This window comes from Ailuropoda melanoleuca, chromosome 2 (assembly GCF_002007445.2).
Source record: "Ailuropoda melanoleuca isolate Jingjing chromosome 2, ASM200744v2, whole genome shotgun sequence".
Lineage (NCBI taxonomy): Eukaryota > Metazoa > Chordata > Mammalia > Carnivora > Ursidae > Ailuropoda > Ailuropoda melanoleuca.
In genome coordinates this window covers 35,740,433-35,759,231 of record NC_048219.1, presented here as the reverse complement: position 1 = coordinate 35,759,231, position 18,799 = coordinate 35,740,433, and the positions used below count along the sequence as shown (strand labels likewise).

The window sequence follows — 18,799 nt, the reverse complement described above, 5'->3', positions numbered from 1 at the left end:
TTTAGCAGCATCGCCGGCCTCTGCCTCCAAGGTGGCAGTAGCAGCTCCCCAGAGGTAACAACCAGGAATGTCTCCAGATATTGCCAAGTGTCCCCTGGAGAGTGAAATTGCCCTTGGTCATTGAAATAGAGCGTATTGATTTTCTTTCAGTTGGTAGCATGGAATATAAGCATTTCAGGCGTTTGCTAATCTCAGTTTTGAGTTATCTACTATATAGTGCTAGACATGACCCAAGATGGCAGATTTTCAAGAGATATCACCTAAGCGTCGTGGTAATAATTTACTCACAAAAGTCAGTACATTTTATCCCAGTATCAAGGCAGGCGTCCAAACAGCTACGTATAAATTGTCTGTTAACTTTTGCCCTATCTCTGTAGATGATAAATGCTTGCTTTTATCTCGAGTCAAGAAATGGCTGTGTGGAAAACCTCTATGTTTTGTAAACGTTCTTATTGAGGATTTTCTCTGTGTTTCCCTTGGGTCATGAACCAAACCCAAGTTCCTGTAGTCACTCAGAGGTGAAATGGAATGCTGTCTCTCAGTTATATCACAAAAGCGCTGCAAAGGTTTTTGTCTTAACTATCAGGAAGCTCTGATCTATGTTTGTGGCTCAATTACAGTGTGGTCTCTTACTTGTTTCCTAGTACAGTTGACCCTTCAGCAATCAAAGGGTTAGGGCGCTGACCACTGTGCAATAGAAAGTCTGTGTATAACTTCCAATTTCCCCAAAACTTAACTGCTGATAGCCTACTGTTGGCCAGAAGCTTAATACATATTTTGTATATGTATTATATACAGTACCCTTACATAAAGTAAGTTAGAGCAAAGAATGTTATTAAGAAAATTATAAGGAAAATATATTTACAGTACTATATTGTATTCATTGAGGAAAATCCACATGTATGTATATGTATGCGGTTCAAACCAGTGTTATTTAAGAGTCAACTGTATATTATTTCCTCACTATTTATTTATTTGACAGAGAGAGAGACAGCCAGCGAGAGAGGGAACACGAGCAGGGGGAGTGGGAGAGGAAGAAGCAGGCTCCCAGCGGAGGAGCCTGATGCGGGGCACGATCCCGGAACGCTGGGATCACACCCTGAGCCGAAGGCAGACGCTTAACGACAGAGCCACCCAGGCGCCCATATTTCCTCACTCTTTGTCTTCCCTTCATCTTATTACTTTTTGCTTGTTTAATTGGTTCTCAGTTATATTGAATCTGTGTCTTACAGTGTAAGCACCTGGTTTTGGACATGCAAATACATTAGATAAGTTTAGGGGCGCCTGGGTGGCTCTGTCATTAAGTGTCTGCCTTCGGCTCAGGGCGTGATCCCGGCGTTCTGGAATCGAGCCCCGCATCAGGCTCCTCCGCTGGGAGCCTGCTTCTTCCTCTCCCACTCCCCCTGCTTGTGTTCCCTCTCTCGCTGGCTGTCTCTCTCTCTGTCAAATAAATAAATAAAATCTTTAAAAAAAAAATACATTAGATAAGTTTATAGGTTACGTAGTTTGAACTTTCAATAACCCAAAAATAGTGTGTAAAGTAATTTTATGTTTTTTTCCGACATCATTTTCTCAGTGTACTACTCTGGCCTATAAAAGGACGATGATTTGTTGGAACTCCTAAGATAACTATAAAGTACACAGAAAATGAATACCGTTTTCCTTTCATGATAAAACTCTGGGGCTTCTGGGGCTTTTTTAGACTATTATACAAGGTTCTGTTTTCATTTTCTGAAATAAAAAAAACACAATCCTGTAATTATTGATCCTAAACATAGAGATAAGCAGTCTGAAAGTAGCCTAAAAGCATTAGTACCTTTTAATCGGAAATGGTAAAGGAAGAAAAGGCAATAACATTTATTGAATAGCTACTGTATGCTGTGCTTTATACTAGGTACTTTATGTCATATTTAATCCCCACAATGGTCCTATGAAGTAGATGATCTTAGTGCTCTTTTTACCTACGAGGAATCCAAGGTTCTCAAAGAGGCGATGTACATAGGTCATGCTCATTCCAAAGTTCTTGCTCTTTACACAGTGAGGCTGTAAAGGCTTCAGGACAGCCCTTGCCTAGCACACAGTAAGCTCTGTAAGTATTACTTCCTTTTATTATGTCATCTGGGGTAGGAGTAAAGATAAAAAATGCTAAATACTAAAATGGTATACTATATCAATTCCTGGTGGGAAGAGAGAAACAAATACATTCAGAGCAAGTCATCTGGGGAGGCGCTTGGCTGGCTCAGTCAGTAGAGCACGTGACTCTTGATCTCAGGGTGGTGAGTTCAAGCCCCACATTGGGCATAGAGATTACTTAATAAACAAATAAAATGAACAATCAAAATAAAATAATCTAGAGTAGATGAAAAAAATCTTAGTTTATAGTAACTGTCTTTTGCAAGAGTTAATATAAACTGAAAATACAAAATCAGATCATGTTAAATTTAATGAATTACCCAATGAGATACCAACAAAAACTTGAGCAGTATTCTTTACCCTAGAGATGAGCTAAAGGGAAGTAATACTTTGTAATTCTTCCCTTATCACCTTTGTCAGAGGCAGAAGATTGAACTAGAAGTGTCATGCATCAAACTCAATGTGACAATTCTTATATTTTTGTGTTGAGACCACTATATCATATTATCCTTTATTTAGATATTCATATCTAAAGTCTCATGTCAGATGTTATATTGGGAGGTGGTGTGTTATAATTTTATATTTTCTTGTGCTTTTTGCTAATCTTAAACATGATTACATACCTTTCCTACAGAAAAAACCACAGTGGTTTTTTGCTTTTTTTTTTTTTTCCTGCCTTTAGTTCCTTGTTTTCCAGCACCCAACATAACTTGTAAGGATTTTGGTGGCAATGAAACACATTTTACTGGAAATGAAGTTGGTTTTCTCAAGCCTATATCTTGCCGAAATGTGTAAGTCCATTACTGAAGCTAAATTTTCAGATTACTTGCCTATGTTGTATCTTGACTGCATGGAGTAAAGAGATAAAAAGTTACTTTATGGGGAAAATCCTGCACTAATATAATTTATCTTTTTTGCCTTTCTCAGAAAACCTCTATTTTAAGTGTGCATATTGTTAATTTAAATGCAATTTACCACCAAGTAAAGCACAGTAGTTCACTATGTGGGATAACTAGAGACTCTGAATAGCCTCATGCCATGTTAATTCAGTCAGTTTAGCCACTAAATGAGTTATGAAAAATTCTGATTTTAAAATTTGGGGAATTTCTAGAATGCAAGAAAAGAATCATGTACTTCTAGTATTAAAAGAATGTTGGGTGCCTGGGTGGCTCAGTTGGTTAAGCATCTGACTCTTGGTTTGGGCTCAGGTCATGATCTCAGGGTGGTGAGGTCGGGCTCTGCACTCAGTGTAGAGCCCGCTTGAGATTCTCTGTCTCCCTCTCTCTGTTTCTCTCTCTCAAATAAATAAATACATCTTTAAAAAAAAGAATGTTAATTGTTAATCATTTGCATATTAAGGGCATTTTGAAATTTGGTTTCATTCTTTGTAATAGGTATGGTTGATGAATGGTTAAACAGAATCAAAAATTCGTTTGGGATGTTAAGACAAGTGGCTTTATTTTGTTAGGAGTGTTCTTTGTTTAAAGGCCTTTTAAGTTTGCTTTTTATTTTTGCTGTAGTAAAGCTAACAATCTTATTCTTATACTTCCACCTTGTACTAAAAACATGATTTAGTTTTATCCATTCTTAGTAATTGGTGGCACTATAATCTTTTAACTGTACATTGTTACATTTTATTCGATGGCACCTATTTGCAGCTGTATCAAGAAATAACCTCTTTCGGGGCGCCTGGGTGGCATAGCGGTTAAGCGTTTGCCTTCGGCTCAGGGCGTGATCCTGGCGTTACGGGATCGAGCCCCACATCACTCCTCTGCTATGAGCCTGCTTCTTCCTCTCCCACTCCCCTGCTTGTGTTCCCTCTCTCGTTGGCTGTCTCTATCTCTGTCGAATGAATAAATAAAATCTTAAAAAAAAAAAAAGAAATAACCTCTTTCTTTCTTTCTTTCTTTCTTTCTCTCTCTCTCTCTCTCTCTCTCTCTCTGTCTGTTTGGCTGTTTCAACCAGTTCTATCAGAATTCCTAGAAATTACTAGTGAAGTCTTATTTTTCTTTGGACCCTCCTTCACTGAGTTAGTTAATGAGGAGCTTTAGATTCTAGCTTGCTGTGTAATCCTAACCACATCACTTAAGCTTTTTGGGTTCTAAGATTTCTCATTAGTAAAGTAAAAATTGCTAGAAGGAATTACTTCTAAGTACTTAAATATGGTTTAGTCGAGTTTTGAATTTATGGATTGATATATTTTTTTAAGATTTTATTTATTTATTTGTCAGAGAGAGAGAGAGAGAACAAGCAGGGGGAGCAGCAGGCAGAGGGAGAAGCAGGCTCCCCACTGAGCAAGGAATCCAACGTGGACCTCGATTGCAGGACCCTGGGATCATGACCTGGGCTGAAGGCAGACGCTTAACTGACTGAGCCACCCAGGTGTACCTGGATTATGCTGATCTAAGACATCATAGGTTATAATACAACAACTTAGAAAATCAATCATCTGTTGAGAACAGCTAACCACGCAGGTTGGACTCACAGGTTTATATTACCTGTAATGATAATACCATAATGGTCTGTTACTCAATTTCCAAGGTAAGTCTGATTTTTCTTTCAGTGTGTCCGGGTAGATTAGGCTCAGTGTGACTGAGCTGTACTAATCATGCTCCCAAGATACTGATGTCAGTTTTGAGAAGAAATGTAACTATCAGGGAAACCAGATACTTGCAAGTATACTGGCCAATTTATTCCCCTCCTATAGTAAAATCTACAATTCCAAAGTAGAATTTGCTTAGTGAGCATTGAATCAGAACTAGTGGAGCTAAATTGTTGGGTAATTTTAATGATAAGTCACAAAATTAACATCACCCCATAAATCATTTTCTTATATCAGAATATTCAGTATATGTCTACCAAAGAGCCAGCTGCTGGTCAGCTACTGAATACTCACGACAAATTCTTATTCATTGAATGTTCTTTTCCCAGTTCACATATTTTCCTTCTCCTTTTAGCATATTCTTTTTCAAACTGTATATAATATTAATACTTGATTTAAACTCCCATCTTAATATTGCAGATACAGTCCTTGTATAATGTATTCTCCAGCAACTGAAGCCTGGTAACCATGTCTGATTGATCACCAAGCCACACACCTGTTTATACTGGCCAACTATTTTAGTTGGAGCACACTAACTGCTGTAACAGATGCCTTTAGAATTTCAGTGGCTTAATGCAATAAAAGTTATTTCCTACCCACATCATAGTCCAGTTGGTGTTGGCGTGGGAGGGCTGGATGAGGTAAGGGGAGTGATTGTTGCTCCATGCAGTCATGCAGGAGCCTTGCTCCTTTCATCTTGTGGCTTTGCTCCCTCTTGTCCTCAGAGTCCTTTCCATTCAGCCAGCAGATGGGGAAGAGGAAAAGGAACCCCGTGTAGGAGTGTTTTATGGACCAGATCTAGAAATGGCATACATCACTTTCTGTCCTCATTACACTGGGCAAAACTCTGTTATGGCTACACTTAGCTGCAAGATGGGCTAGAATATGTAACTTTGCTCTATGTCTGTGAGAAAAAGAACAGTGGTTCAGTGAACAATTAGTCTCTGCTACACCACCCGTTTTCAGGTTATTCTTTAGGGTGATTTAATATATAGATAATTATGTTTCTAATTTCATTCCCCTTTCCAGCCAAGCTTTTTGAAAGGCTTGTTCCTATAATATGTACCTTTTATGAATTTTTCTGTCTAATGGAGTCCAGCTTCTGGCCATGCTGAAATTCACCAGCAATCTTTGTTCTATATCAAATGGATCTTTATAGTCCATATCTTAATCTTTCTACAGCATTTGGCATTTCCTTCTCTTAAAATTCTTTCCTTGACTTCTAGTATAAAACACTCTTCTGTTTTCTGTGATTCTTCTTTGGTTTTTTCTTAAATCTTGACATCCCCAAGATTATATCCTTGTCCTATTCCCTTTTTCATTCATTCACCCCTATGACTTTTCTCACCATCTTTATGTATATTAAGGTCCTAAACTCAATCTGTCATCTTCTCCTTCAAATCATCTCCTCCTTTGTCTTAGGGAATGGCACTTGGTCTACTCAGTGTCTTAAGCTGAAACTCTGAAGTTATTCGTGACTTCTCCTTTTTCATCATTCCCCACGTTTAGTGTGGTTACTTCTGCCTTCTTAGGATTTCCCAATTTTGTTTACATTTCTCTCCTGCTGCTACTGCCCAGTAGGTCATAGCTTGAGTTTCTACAGAGCCTACTAATTTACTTCTCTATCTGTAGTCTGGTGCCCCATTCCAGGGTAGATGGGACACCACTGCCCTCAGCATAAAATCTGACATCCTTGCAATATTAGATGCATAAGCAGGATCTCTGGTCCATCTGCCATCTCCCTAACTCCCTCAAACTGTCCTAATTGTGAATGAAATGCAAAAAAACAGGATTGTAAGACTGACATAATCAGATTTGACTTTAAAGTGGTAACTCCAGCTACCTCTCTGTTTCTTTACTTCCCTTTTGCAGCAAAACTCCTTCAAAGAGTTGTCTAATACTCCTGTTCCTCAATTTTTTTCATTCCAGGCTTTCTTAAGTCTGCTCTGTTCGGTCTTTTTCCTGTACCACATCACCAAAATTGCCCTCGCTGAGGTCACTAATGAACTCCTTTTGATTAAATTTAGTGGTAAATTCTCAGCCATTACTTATGTGATCTGTCAGTCACATTTGGCACAATTGATCACTCTGTTCTCCTTAATATACTGTACTCTTTTCACTTGACTTCCAGTATACCACACTCTCCTAGTTTTATTTCTTCTTCACTGTTAGCTCTTTCTCGATCTCCTTTCTAGTTTTTTCTCTTCTTGATCTCTTAATATTGGAGTATCTCAAGGCTCAGTCTGTGAATCTCTCTCTCTCTGTCTCTTTTTTTGTCTGTCATTTCCACATGGAAATGTCCTGGTTTAAAATATTTCCTATGTGCTTGTAACTCCCTAATTTATATCTCCAGCCCAGACTTCTCTCCCTAACTCTAGACTTCTCTCCCTAACTCTAGACTTATAAACCCTTCTGTCCTTTGAACAACTCCGCTTGGATATCTGATAAATATCTCAAACTCACATGTCCAACAATGAAATCCTGAACATCCTTCCAAGGTCTTAGAATATAACCAGAATATAACCAGAATCTCATCACTTCTCACTGTTTCTTTTGCTATGACTCCAGGTCAAGCCACTATTAATTTTCATCTGGGTTATGGCAAGAGCCTTCAGACTCCTCCTTTGTCCTTGTGGTAGCTTGCATTTGTTCAACAAATTCATCCCTCTCAATCACTATTAACTGGGGGGTGTATACTTTCCACTCTTTTGATTTGGGGCTTGACCATGTGGTTGTATTTGGCCTATGTACTGCTAGCAAGTATGAAACAAACAGGGGCTTAAATGTGCTTGTAGGTTTAGCTTTATTCTTGAATCTTGGTGATATGTTCTGAAATGAACTTGTCCCACGTAAATGCTACAACCTTTAGCTACACCTTTAAGAAAAGGTGTAGAAAAGCTACACCTTTAAGAAAAGAGGAACGAACTAAATAAGTAGCCTGGATTCAAAGTGACCCAAACTTTAGCCCGAAGCAGCATCTTCTGGGTGAACCTACCCTAGATCAGCTGAACCACAGCCAACTGCAGTCTACAAGTGTGAGGATAATTGCTTATTGTTGTAAGCCACCAAAGTTTAGGGTGGTTTGTTATACAGTGTTATTGTGATGGTAGCTTACAAGTACTCCCCTACAATCTGTTTTCAGCACAGCAGCTAGAGTTATTTTAAAATCTAAATCAGATCATATCACACGTCTACTTAAAATCCTGCAGTCGTTTCCCATATCCTTGAGAGTACAAACCAGAGTCTTCACAGTGGTATTCAAGGCCATACATGATTCACCCTCTTTGCCCTTTGTCATCTCTCTGACCTCAGCTCCTACTATTCTCCTATTCTCTAATTCCACTCCTGCTATACTGGCCTCCTTTATAAACCTCAAACATGTCAGGTATACTGTGCTTGCCACAGCAGTTACTTTTGCCTGGGATGGTCCTCCCTTAGAGGTGTGGTATGCTAACTCACTTAACCTCCCTCAGGTCTTTGCTTACGTATCACCTCAATGATGCCTACTCTTATTAACCCTATTTATATCTTACATCACCCTCGTCTGTACCCCTGGCATACTGAATTCCCTAAATGACCTGCTGCACTTCTTTTTTAAATGGCATTAATGACTTTCTGGGGTTTTTTTATGACTTTATTTATTTGAGGAAGAGAGAGAGCACAAGCGGGGGCGGGGGGGGGCAGAAGGGCAAAGAGAGAGGGAGAAGCAGACTCCCTGCTGAGCAGAGAGCCAATGTGGACTTGATCCCAGGGACTCAATCCCAGGGACTTGATTCCAGGACCCCGAGATCATGACCTGAGTGAAAGGCAGTTGCTTAACTGACTGAGTCACCCAGGTGCCCCCATTTATGACTTTCTAACATAATATATGATTTACTTTTAAAATGTTTATTTTTTTTGCTTGTTGCCTATGGGTCGAAAGCTCTTTGGGGCAGGGATCTTTGTTTCTTTTGTTCATTAATATATCCCAATAGAATAGAATAGTGCCTGGCAATGCATTAACTACCCAGAAGGCATTAATTAAATGAACGAATGGATGAATGAACAAATTAACAAATAAGTGATAATTAACAGCTTTGTTTCCTAAAATGTTTACATGTTGGAAATACATGTATATAACACTCAGGTTCTAATTTTGTGCAGAAATGGTTATTCATACAAAGTGGCAGTTGCGCTCTCTCTTTTCCTTGGATGGTTGGGAGCAGATCGATTTTACCTTGGATATCCTGCCTTGGGTGAGTATGTTTCATCAAGAAAAAATCCTTGTGAAACTTGTATTTCAGGTAAATATGCCTGTTCTTCCCTTTTTCTTTTTTTTTTTTTAAAGATTTTATTTATCTGAGAGAGAAGGAGAGAGAGCACGAGCAGGGGGAGGAGCAGAGGGAGAGGGACAAGTAGACTCCATGCTGAGCACAGAGCCCTACTTGGGGCTCAATTGCAGGATCCTGACATCATGACCTGAGCCGAAATCAAGAGTTGGATGCTTAACCGACTGAGCCACCCAGATGCCCCAGATGTATCGATTCTTATAGATTAAATCTTTGCATACTATTAGTAGTGACAAGTTCCACATCACTGGACTTGAATAGTTAATGTTCCTCTGTGAATATAGAGCTAGCTGTTAGCTTTACAGTTCAGCTTGGGTAAGAAATACTGACTTTTCCTGTATTTTCATCTTTATGAAAACACAAAATAGTATAGGCACTTCCTTAGGACAGTAGGCTTGAGTTGTCATTGTTAGTACTGGGCAACATGGTGGACATTTAATAACTATTTTATGAATAAATGCACATCTCTTCTATCTTTCTAAAAATGTTTGCCTTCTACCTGAACCTCTGTCAGTGTTCCCTTGGGAATAGAAACTTTCTTGCAGGAGAAGCTTGCGTTGGAACTACGGCAACCGGCATGAGCTGGTATGGAGCCTGACTTTTATTAACCTTAGCATCCCCCCACACACACACACAGATACGTTCCTTCCAGCTGTAATCTTCCTATTTACTATAGTTACTAATGCTTGTGAAAACTGTTTATATTTGATGATAGCGTTTGTTTAAACAATACTTTTATATGCCTGCCCTTAGTTAAGCCTTACAGCTCTCTGACTTTATCATCCTCTTTAAATCTTCTTTACCAGATAGGGAAATTGTCACCAGAGAGGTTAAGGGATTTACTCACTCTAGAGGCCTTGTTTTATTCGGTGACATATTTGTTGTTATCATCCTTGTTTTATGGATAGGGAAATTGTCAATGAGATTTAAAGATTTACCCAAGGACACTCTGCTAGTGACCTGAATTTGAACCCAAATTTTCTGGCTCAAGAGATCATGCTTTATTTACTATAGTACTCTGCTTCTATATTAGCCCTTTACTGAGCAAAATTTAAAGTTTCTGAATGCTCTGTTTTCCAGCTAGCAAGGCTAATCTTAATTCTTTCCATGTTGCTAACTACCAGAGATCAAAGAGGAATCTTTACTGTGTTGTTAGTGGGAAGTATGTTTCTGACAGCCTTACCTGGAACTCACAAATTTCTTCAGTTAATAGACATTTATTCTACATTATTACTTACTACCTGTTACGTAAGTAACTAAGTGCTCTGGAAATAATGATGAAGATCATAGTTCCTATTGGTTAAAAAGGAAATAAATATGAAATAAATATGTTGGTGGGTCCATTTATGATACAGCTATTACAGAACCATGGCAAAGTGCTATGAGAGTACAGAAGAGGGGCTGATTTACTCAGCCTTGGGGTATGAGGGAGGACTTCTTAGATGAGGTGACATTTGAACTAGGTTTTGAAGGATGAACAGATTACACAGATTGAGGGCATTACACAGAATAGCATGTGCAAAGGCACTGGGTGTGACAACATGTGTGCATGCTGAGAGAATGGTGGATAGCTTTTGGTGTAGAAAGAATAATGGCTGGAGATGAAAAGTGACTGCAGAGGTAGTCTGTGGTCAGATTATAAAGGGCTTTGAGTATCTTGTTATAGAGTTTGAACTTTACCATTTAAACATCAGAAGCCATAAAAGTTTTTAAGCAGGGAAGAATCATGGTCAGACTCATATTTCAGGAATATGCTGCTGGAGGAATTGAGGGAAATGGCTTAGAACAGAGAAGGACTGGTGACAGAGAAAGGTAGAAGGAGATTGATGTCGTAGTCCTGGCCTGAATGATGGTGCAACTCACCTTCCTGCCATGTGTTAGAGCAGCTATACCTTTCCCTAGAGCAGAAAGCCGTGTGATCTACACAGAAGGCCTCGGAGTTGACTAATGATGTACTATACAGTGGCTAATTGAACATAATAAAAAATAAAGTAGCAATCCTTTAGATGATGGCTGGCTGGCCGGCTGACTGGTTAGACAGAGAAACCAGATTCACAATGAGAAAGTAAAATGATATGGTGATGGTAAGTATACACCTGAAGCCTTCCGCCTTTATCCTCATATTTTCTTCCGTGTTCTCTCTATGAAGACAGACTCATGTATATATATTGGAAAGATTTCTAACTTTTAGAAACTTTTCAAAAGGTTAGGAAGGAAGGAGAAACACTATTCTTTAGAACAGTTTATTCGGTGATGATTTTGAATAGTGAATCTATTTTATGTATTTGGCATAACGAGTGACTTTTTGGGTTCTTGTGATGTGTGTCAGATGAGCTGTCCTGTCATATGTGTAAGTTAATGTTTTTGTCTTACTGCAGCACATAAAAATATGTCAGCGTGTACATTGTAAATTTTGCTTCCTGCAAAGTGAAATTCTGGGTAATAAAGCTCTGTATAGTGGCTCCGGTTAGTGAATGTTAGTTTCCTACCAGGAGCTGCTTTTCTCTGGCCACTGCTACTCTGATCTATTACGAGCTTTAGTTAGAGAGAACCTTTCCCTGGGATGCTGAGATTCCATAAACTTGCAAGTGCAGTTTTTAACATTCAACATTATGCTACAGTGTAAAAGTTTTTTGTTTGTTTTTTTAATCATTAAATAACTTATTGTATTTTTTTAAAAATTTTTTATTTATTTGTCAGAGAGAGAGAGAAAGAGAGAGAAAGCACAGGCAGGGGGAGGGGCAGAGGGAGAAGCAGGCTCTCCGCTGAGCAGGGAGCCCAGTGCCAGACTCGATCCCATGACCTGAACCGAAGGCAGAAGCTTAACAGACTGAGCCACCCAGGCATCCCAATAACTTACTGTGTATCACAACAACTTTTGGGTGTTCATTAGTTCAACACATATTTTGACTGTTGGTCTAAGTTACAACTTTCTCAAGATTAAGTCTGTCACTTCTCATTTGTCTGCTTTCCAGCTTCTGAATTTTTGTTGCTACTGTCTTATCTTTTATTCTCTTTGTTCTCCTGGGTTTGTGGACTTTAAAAATTCCTTACCGTCCTTTAGTGGGGTCTTAGAGTGAGAGGAGCTAAGTAGGCATGTCAAAGTCATGATATTTAACCGAGAACCCTCTTATTTCTTTTAAGGATTCAAATATTTCGATTTTATCTTATTTACATTTAAGTTGTCGTAATGTTAAGGATTTTGATATGTTTTATTAACTAATCTAATATGTAAAGTTACAATGTTTTTAAAATTTAAAATATTAAATGTTTGTAAATTAAATTTTAATTTTTACTGAGAAGTCAGGCTTAAAGAACTTTGGTATTTTTCATTAAAATGATTACTAACATTGTAGTACTACCCTTACTACAATGTTGAGTGGTATGAAAATAGTTACATATGGACCCTAACATTTTCTTTTTTGAAGATTTTATTTATTTATTTGAGAGGAAGTGAGAGAGAACATGAGCAGAGGGGGGAGGCAAAGAGAGAAGCAGACTCCCCGCCGAGTGGGAGCCCATTGTGGGGCTTGATCCCAGGACCCTGGGATCATGACCCGAGCTGAAGGCAGATGCTTAACCGACTGAGCCACCCAGGCGCCCCTATTTTTCTTATAATCTTATTTAATCTTCATGGTTATAAAAAGCAGTGGTAGCTTGTTAAAATACTTCCTTAAAACTATTTATGATCTTTGGAATTTTATAAGAATAGAATAAATAATATAAATCATGCAATATGAAACTTGCTTTTTCTAAGTTGTTTAGGGTTGAATATGATATTTCCTTTTTTTTTTTTTAAAGATTTTATTTATTTATTCGACAGAGATAGAGACAGCCAGCGAGAGAGGGAACACAAGCAGGGGGAGTGGGAGAGGAAGAAGCAGGCTTCTACCGGGAGGAGCCTGATGTGGGGCTCGATCCCGCAACGCCGGGATCACGCCCTGAGCCGAAGGCAGACGCTTAATGACTGCGCCACCCAGGCGCCCCTGAATATGATATTTCATTATGTAAATTTTACTTCAGGATTAAATAAGGGAAATGTGTTGGGGGGGTGAGGCTGAATAAAATCTGATAAGATCTAAAAATTCCTTTAAGAAAGTTTTTTTTTAATTTAAAAAAAAATTTTTAATTTTTTAATTAAGGGCTTGAACTCATGACCCTGAGATGAAGACCTGAGCTGAAATCAAGAGTCAGATACTTACCAACTGAGCCACCCAGGCACCCCCAAAATTTTCAGATATTTCAAATTCCTTTTTAGCCCATGACTATAACTTTATATGTAGCTATATTTCCTTTAATTGATTTATTCCTCAGTATGCAAGTGCTACATTAACTAGAAAGGTTTTTTTTTTTTTACAATGAAACCTTATTTTTCTAATAGTATACTCTCTTTGTATTCTTTTTTTTTAAAGATTTTATGTATTTATTTGACAGAGATAGAGACAGCCAGCGAGAGAGGGAACACAAGCAGGGGGAGTGGGAGAGGAAGAAGCAGGCTCATAGCGGAGGAGCCTGATGTGGGGCTCGATCCCATAATGCCAGGATCACGCCCTGAGCCGAAGGCAGACGCTTAACTGCTGTGCCACCCAGGTGCCTCTCTCTTTGTATTCTTAACTGTGTTAACATCTGTGATTTTTTAGGTACGCGGTAGCTAGCATATTTTGCTTTGCCCATCGGTAGCATTAAAAGATTATGGATTCCTGAAGATAATAGCTCTTTTGTAGCAGTTAACAGGAGAGAGAGATACTCTTTCCATAGTGGTATTCCTTTTAAAATGTAAATAATTTCTTATTATGAGAATAACAAAATATTTTTAAGCCCAAATCTTAAAAATCTTTGGTTATATTCTTCTTCTTCTCTTTTTTCTTTTTTTAAAGTTACCAGTTTGGGCTGGTATATCATATCCATAGATCATGGGACAAATAAAGGGATTTATAGGTTAAACTGTTCTAAGATTTGAAAACTCTCCTTTTATAAGTACAGACAAAAAGAATAGTGATAGGTAATTACCAAATCATTATAGAACACCTGTGGCTCGGCAAATAGCAACTTCAGTATGCAATAATCTGCATTCTCCGAAACAGTTATGCAGACAGCAGAATTTGCAAGACTCAACCTGTAATAAAAGAAAAAATACCAGAATTTTTTTAAATATCCCAAATTAATCTCTGTTCTTTTTATTTTATACCCAAATAAATCCTTTGATTGAATTCATGTTTTTAAAATGTAAGGTTTAGGTTACTAAAGTATAAAGTACACTCAAAACATGAGCTTTATTAATGTCATCTGGCAGCGTAATCTTTTTGAAAGAGTGTATCTCTAATAGTAATGGTTCAGGATAAAAATGGATCCTTCTTTATTAGAAGTACTTTTATTTGGAATTTTAAAACAGTTTTTAAAATCTAAAACTGATACTCCTTTTCACAATAAGAAGTTAGTAAATCATGTCTGTACAAAGAGACACTTTTTTATTTGGAAAAATAAAGTCAATATATGCTACTTTGGGTCAAGTTGATCATTGTTTGCAAATAAGGTAATTTACTCTTGATATAGTTTTTCCTTCAGTAGTCACACTGACTAGGCATTGGAATGGCACAGCACTGACTTCCAGTTGTTCACGGAAGGGAAGGGGAAGACAGATCAATAAAAATATATAGTAAATCACACGATGGGATATGTGCGATGCTGAACGTTAAGGGCAGGGCTGGGGAGCATCTAGGAATATTATTAAATTCATCCTGGGGACATTAGAGAAGACTTTCTAGGAGTCTTAGTGTCCTTCCTATCTTCTTTTTTTCTTTTTTTTTTTTAAGATTTTATTTATTTATTTAGCAGAGAGAGAGACAGCCAGCAAGAGGGGGAACACAAGCAGGGGGAGTGGGAGAGGAAGAAGCAGGTTTCCCAGAGGAGGAGCCTGATGTGGGGCTCGATCCCAGAACGCCGGAATCACGCCCTGAGCTGAAGGCAGATGCTTAACGACTGAGCCACCCAGGCACCCCATTCCTATCTTATTTTCATAAAATATTTTTATATTTGGAAAACGAAAACAAGTTTAAGATAGCAGTATAAGCAACTTCCATTAGTAAACTCATCCTTTGTGTTACATTGCAGAAATAGATGGACCACAGTTAATACAGGTTTGGAGTGAAACAGGATGTAAATCACTGTACTGAACTTTCAAATTTTTTTAATAGTCAACTTAGTTCCTTAATTTTTAAAGTGCTTTATTGAGGTACAAATGACATACATTAAGATGCACATATTTTAAATGTACCGTATGATAAGTTAGACATATGTGGACACCTATGAAACAGTCCCCATAATCAAGATAATGACGATACATATCACTCCCCAAAACTTCCTCCTGCCCTTTGTAATCCCTGCCTCTTGGCCCTCTTTATACTGCTCTTTCCCAAGCAAACACTCATCTGCTGCCTGTCACTGTAGGTCAGTTTGCAGATTCCTTAAATGCTTAAGTATCATCTTGGATCTGTTCTGTGGTTTCTTTAAAAGTGTGACTTCAGGAGTAGGTGACACTCACCAAGTTCCAAACACACATATCATGCCCTTATCTAATGTTGCATCTGAACAGGAACCTCTCACGTTCATTTTTCTGAAGCACCCTTAAGAAGGAGTTCAGCCGCAGAATAGCAAGATTTTAATGACTTATTACCGTTCTCTTTTTGAGTGTTACCACATTACTTTGCCAATAAATATACTTTTATGTCATTGTTTTAAATAGCTGCATAATATTCTCTCCTCTTATTAGGTATACCTTGGTTTTCTGAGATAATTCCTCCTGTTGAACATTTACATTTTACTAGTTTTTTGATAGTCATACGAGAAATATTTTTTTTAAAGATTTTATTTATTTATTTGACAGAGATAGAGACAGCCAGCGAGAGAGGGAACACAAGCAGGGGGAATGGGAGAGGAAGAAGCAGGCTCATAGCGGAGGAGCCTGACATGGGGCTCGATCCCACAACGCTGGGATCACGCCCTGAGCCGAAGGCAGACGCTTAACCGCTGTGCCACCCAGGCGCCCCCCATACAAGAAATATTTATCAAATCTTACTGTCTGTCAGATACTGTTCAAAGAATTGACTTGAGTAAGATAAGGACCCTGTCTTGAGGAATTTACGTAGCAGAGGAAGACAGAGAATGAATGAACAAACCAACAAACGAGGGTGTTACAGATTTTTAATTGGCACCAAAAAGGCAATAAATAGGGGAGATGTGATAGGGCAAGGGGCTTTGGGGGAAGCAGTGTGCTGCTTTAGATAGGCAGAAGAAGTCTAGAGAAATGAGAAGATGTACAGAATATTGCTGGAAGGGGTCATGACAAGAGCAAAGGCTCTGACATGGTTATTTTTTCTTAATAGAGTAGCAAGTAATTAAAGACAAACTTTTTTTTGAAACTTTTTTTAATAGAGAGGGAGAAAAGCATTGGGGAGGGAGCAGAGGGAGAGAGAGAGAGAATCTTAAGCAGGCTTAAAGCCCAGTGCTGAGCTGGGGGGGGGCTCGATCTCATGACCCTGAGATCATGACCTGAACTTAACTGACTGAGCCACCCACACACCCCAGAACCATTCTTAAAATTAATCTTTTTAAAAGCAAATTGAAGAAAGGGGACCTCTGTGATATTTCCAAATTTACACTAAAATGCTGTGTGAAGAGGGATACATTTCACAAATTGAATGAATGAGTGAATGGATAGAATATACCAAATTGAGCGGATCAAGTTCCCTGGGCAACTATAATAACATGCAACTAATGAAAAAAATAATTAAAGGAATTTTTATATAAGATAATGACTAAAAAGTTAGAGGTCTTTAGGAAACAAAAGCTGAGACAGCTTATCCATTCATTTTACAGATATCGAGCATCTACTATGTGGTAAATGATGTTGTAGGCACTAAGGACACAGGAGTAAATAAACCAGATAAAAGACCTTCCCCTAATGGGACTTCATGAGACAAATAGAACAAATATAAAATATTAGGTAACGTAACAAGTGTTTTGAAGAAATTGAAAGCAGAATTTTATATAATCTCTATATTTTAGTAGTTTTAAAGTGATTTCCAACATGTGTTATCTTACTACTTACAGCATTATTCTGCGATATGTCTAATAGTAAAAAGGGAAAAATGATCATCTAATGTACTTACAATTTCAGTCTTATTTGTGTATTTCCAAATTGTATGCAGGAGGTGATCTCATCCACTCTTGTGATTTTAGCTGGCATCTGTTTGTAGTTGATACTTAGAACTACCCTTTCACGAAAAGTCTTGTTTCCTACCATTTTTATATGTCTGGAAAGCAATTTAAGTTTAAATATAGAGGAGAGATTACTCATCCCACCCCCACCCCCAGCCTGTCTCTTTATTCCATCATCATGGTTTTGTGTTATATCGTTGTGTATGTCCTAGATTCTATGCTCTGTAATGATCTGTTCAATACCTTAGTTCCAAGGTTGTGACTGAAGGTGGAGATGTATATAGTGCATCGAATTGTTGATTTTGAGTATAGAATTAATGAACGTGAGATGCTTAGGAAAATTGTATAGGATAAATTTAAGATAATTAAGTACAAGATAAAGATAATTGGGTTGCTAATAAAATTTTTCAGTTTATGATCAAAGTTTTGTCTTGGTAATTTTTCTGTGACTTGACAGTCTTTATTTGTTTGAACTTTCTAATGTAAATGTGTATTAAAATTTCAATCACATAATGTATTAAGTCTAAATAAATAAGGACTAAGATGTTCTGTAGCTCTGTCATAATGCAATTTAAAGATTTATTTCTTTAGGACTTTTAAGAAGTTTTGTGAGATTACAGTGAGTTTTTATTTCAGTTCATAATACTTATTTGTTAAGTGAATTAATTTTTGTGTGGCTTTTCTATATAGAGGATCTTTTAAACCTTTCTCATATTTTCAGGTGAAGATTTGAGTTTTTAAAGCGTTAATTTTATATTCTTGATATAAAGAGTTTGTGGTATAGTATACATAATGGCTTATTGGGAAATAGAAAAGTTAATATTCATAAGACTTCCCCAATTCTAAGTGACTCTGTCTTTTTTTCCAGGATTGTTGAAGTTTTGCACTGTAGGGTTTTGTGGAATTGGGAGCCTAATTGATTTCATTCTTATTTCAATGCAGGTAAGTTAGTTTCAGTCTAAAAGATGATTTACTTTTCCATTCAAATTTGAGCTCTGTGATCTTTCCTGGTATATTTTAAATATATTAGAAAGCATGCCTATATCTCTTAACTCAGGCAAAAGACCCTGCGGGCAGAGTATCCCCTGATGGGAACTGAAACTACCCCCTTAGGCAATAAGGACTGCCCCGAACCAGCAAGTCCTCACGTGACTGACCCCTAAGAGAGTGATCAACCTGACTTTGCTGCCCCTGCTGCATGTACCCACCAGCCTTTGTCCTACATTTTCCTGATAAAAACCTAGAAGTGTTTTCAGCACTTTGGAGACAGTCTTTGAGACGTTAGTCCACTGTCTTCCCAGTGTTGACCTCACTGAAATAAATTCCTTTCTTGTTTCAAAAAAAAATTAAAATGAAAGTAAAAAAGTAATAAATATATTAGAAAGGAATACTTCTTCAGTTTTTCTTCAGATGCTACGTCTATCGGATTATAGCCATGTTTCCAAGTAACATTTCCCAACCTGTGTTCTACCAGTTAGTAGTTCTAAAAGACTACTGTCTTTTCATTAAAAAAAAAAAA

At 37.8% G+C, this 18,799-nt stretch overlaps 1 protein-coding gene across 5 annotated transcripts in view; it reads left to right on the top strand.

The window, feature by feature from the left end:
- The window catches only part of TM2D1 (TM2 domain containing 1), a 43,888-nt gene that overhangs the window by 10,839 nt on the left and 14,250 nt on the right, over positions 1 to 18,799 (top strand). For all 5 annotated transcript variants that reach the window (XR_004623235.1, XM_019804798.2, XM_019804797.2 and 2 more), the window contains exons 3-5: positions 2,816 to 2,924; positions 8,879 to 8,970; positions 18,149 to 18,222. Coding sequence is in view for 4 of the 5 variants with exons in the window: in XM_019804798.2 (XP_019660357.1) it covers positions 2,816 to 2,924; positions 8,879 to 8,970; positions 18,149 to 18,222 (275 nt within the window). In the remaining variant the exon portion in view is untranslated. The remainder of the gene's footprint in view (positions 1 to 2,815; positions 2,925 to 8,878; positions 8,971 to 18,148; positions 18,223 to 18,799) is intronic.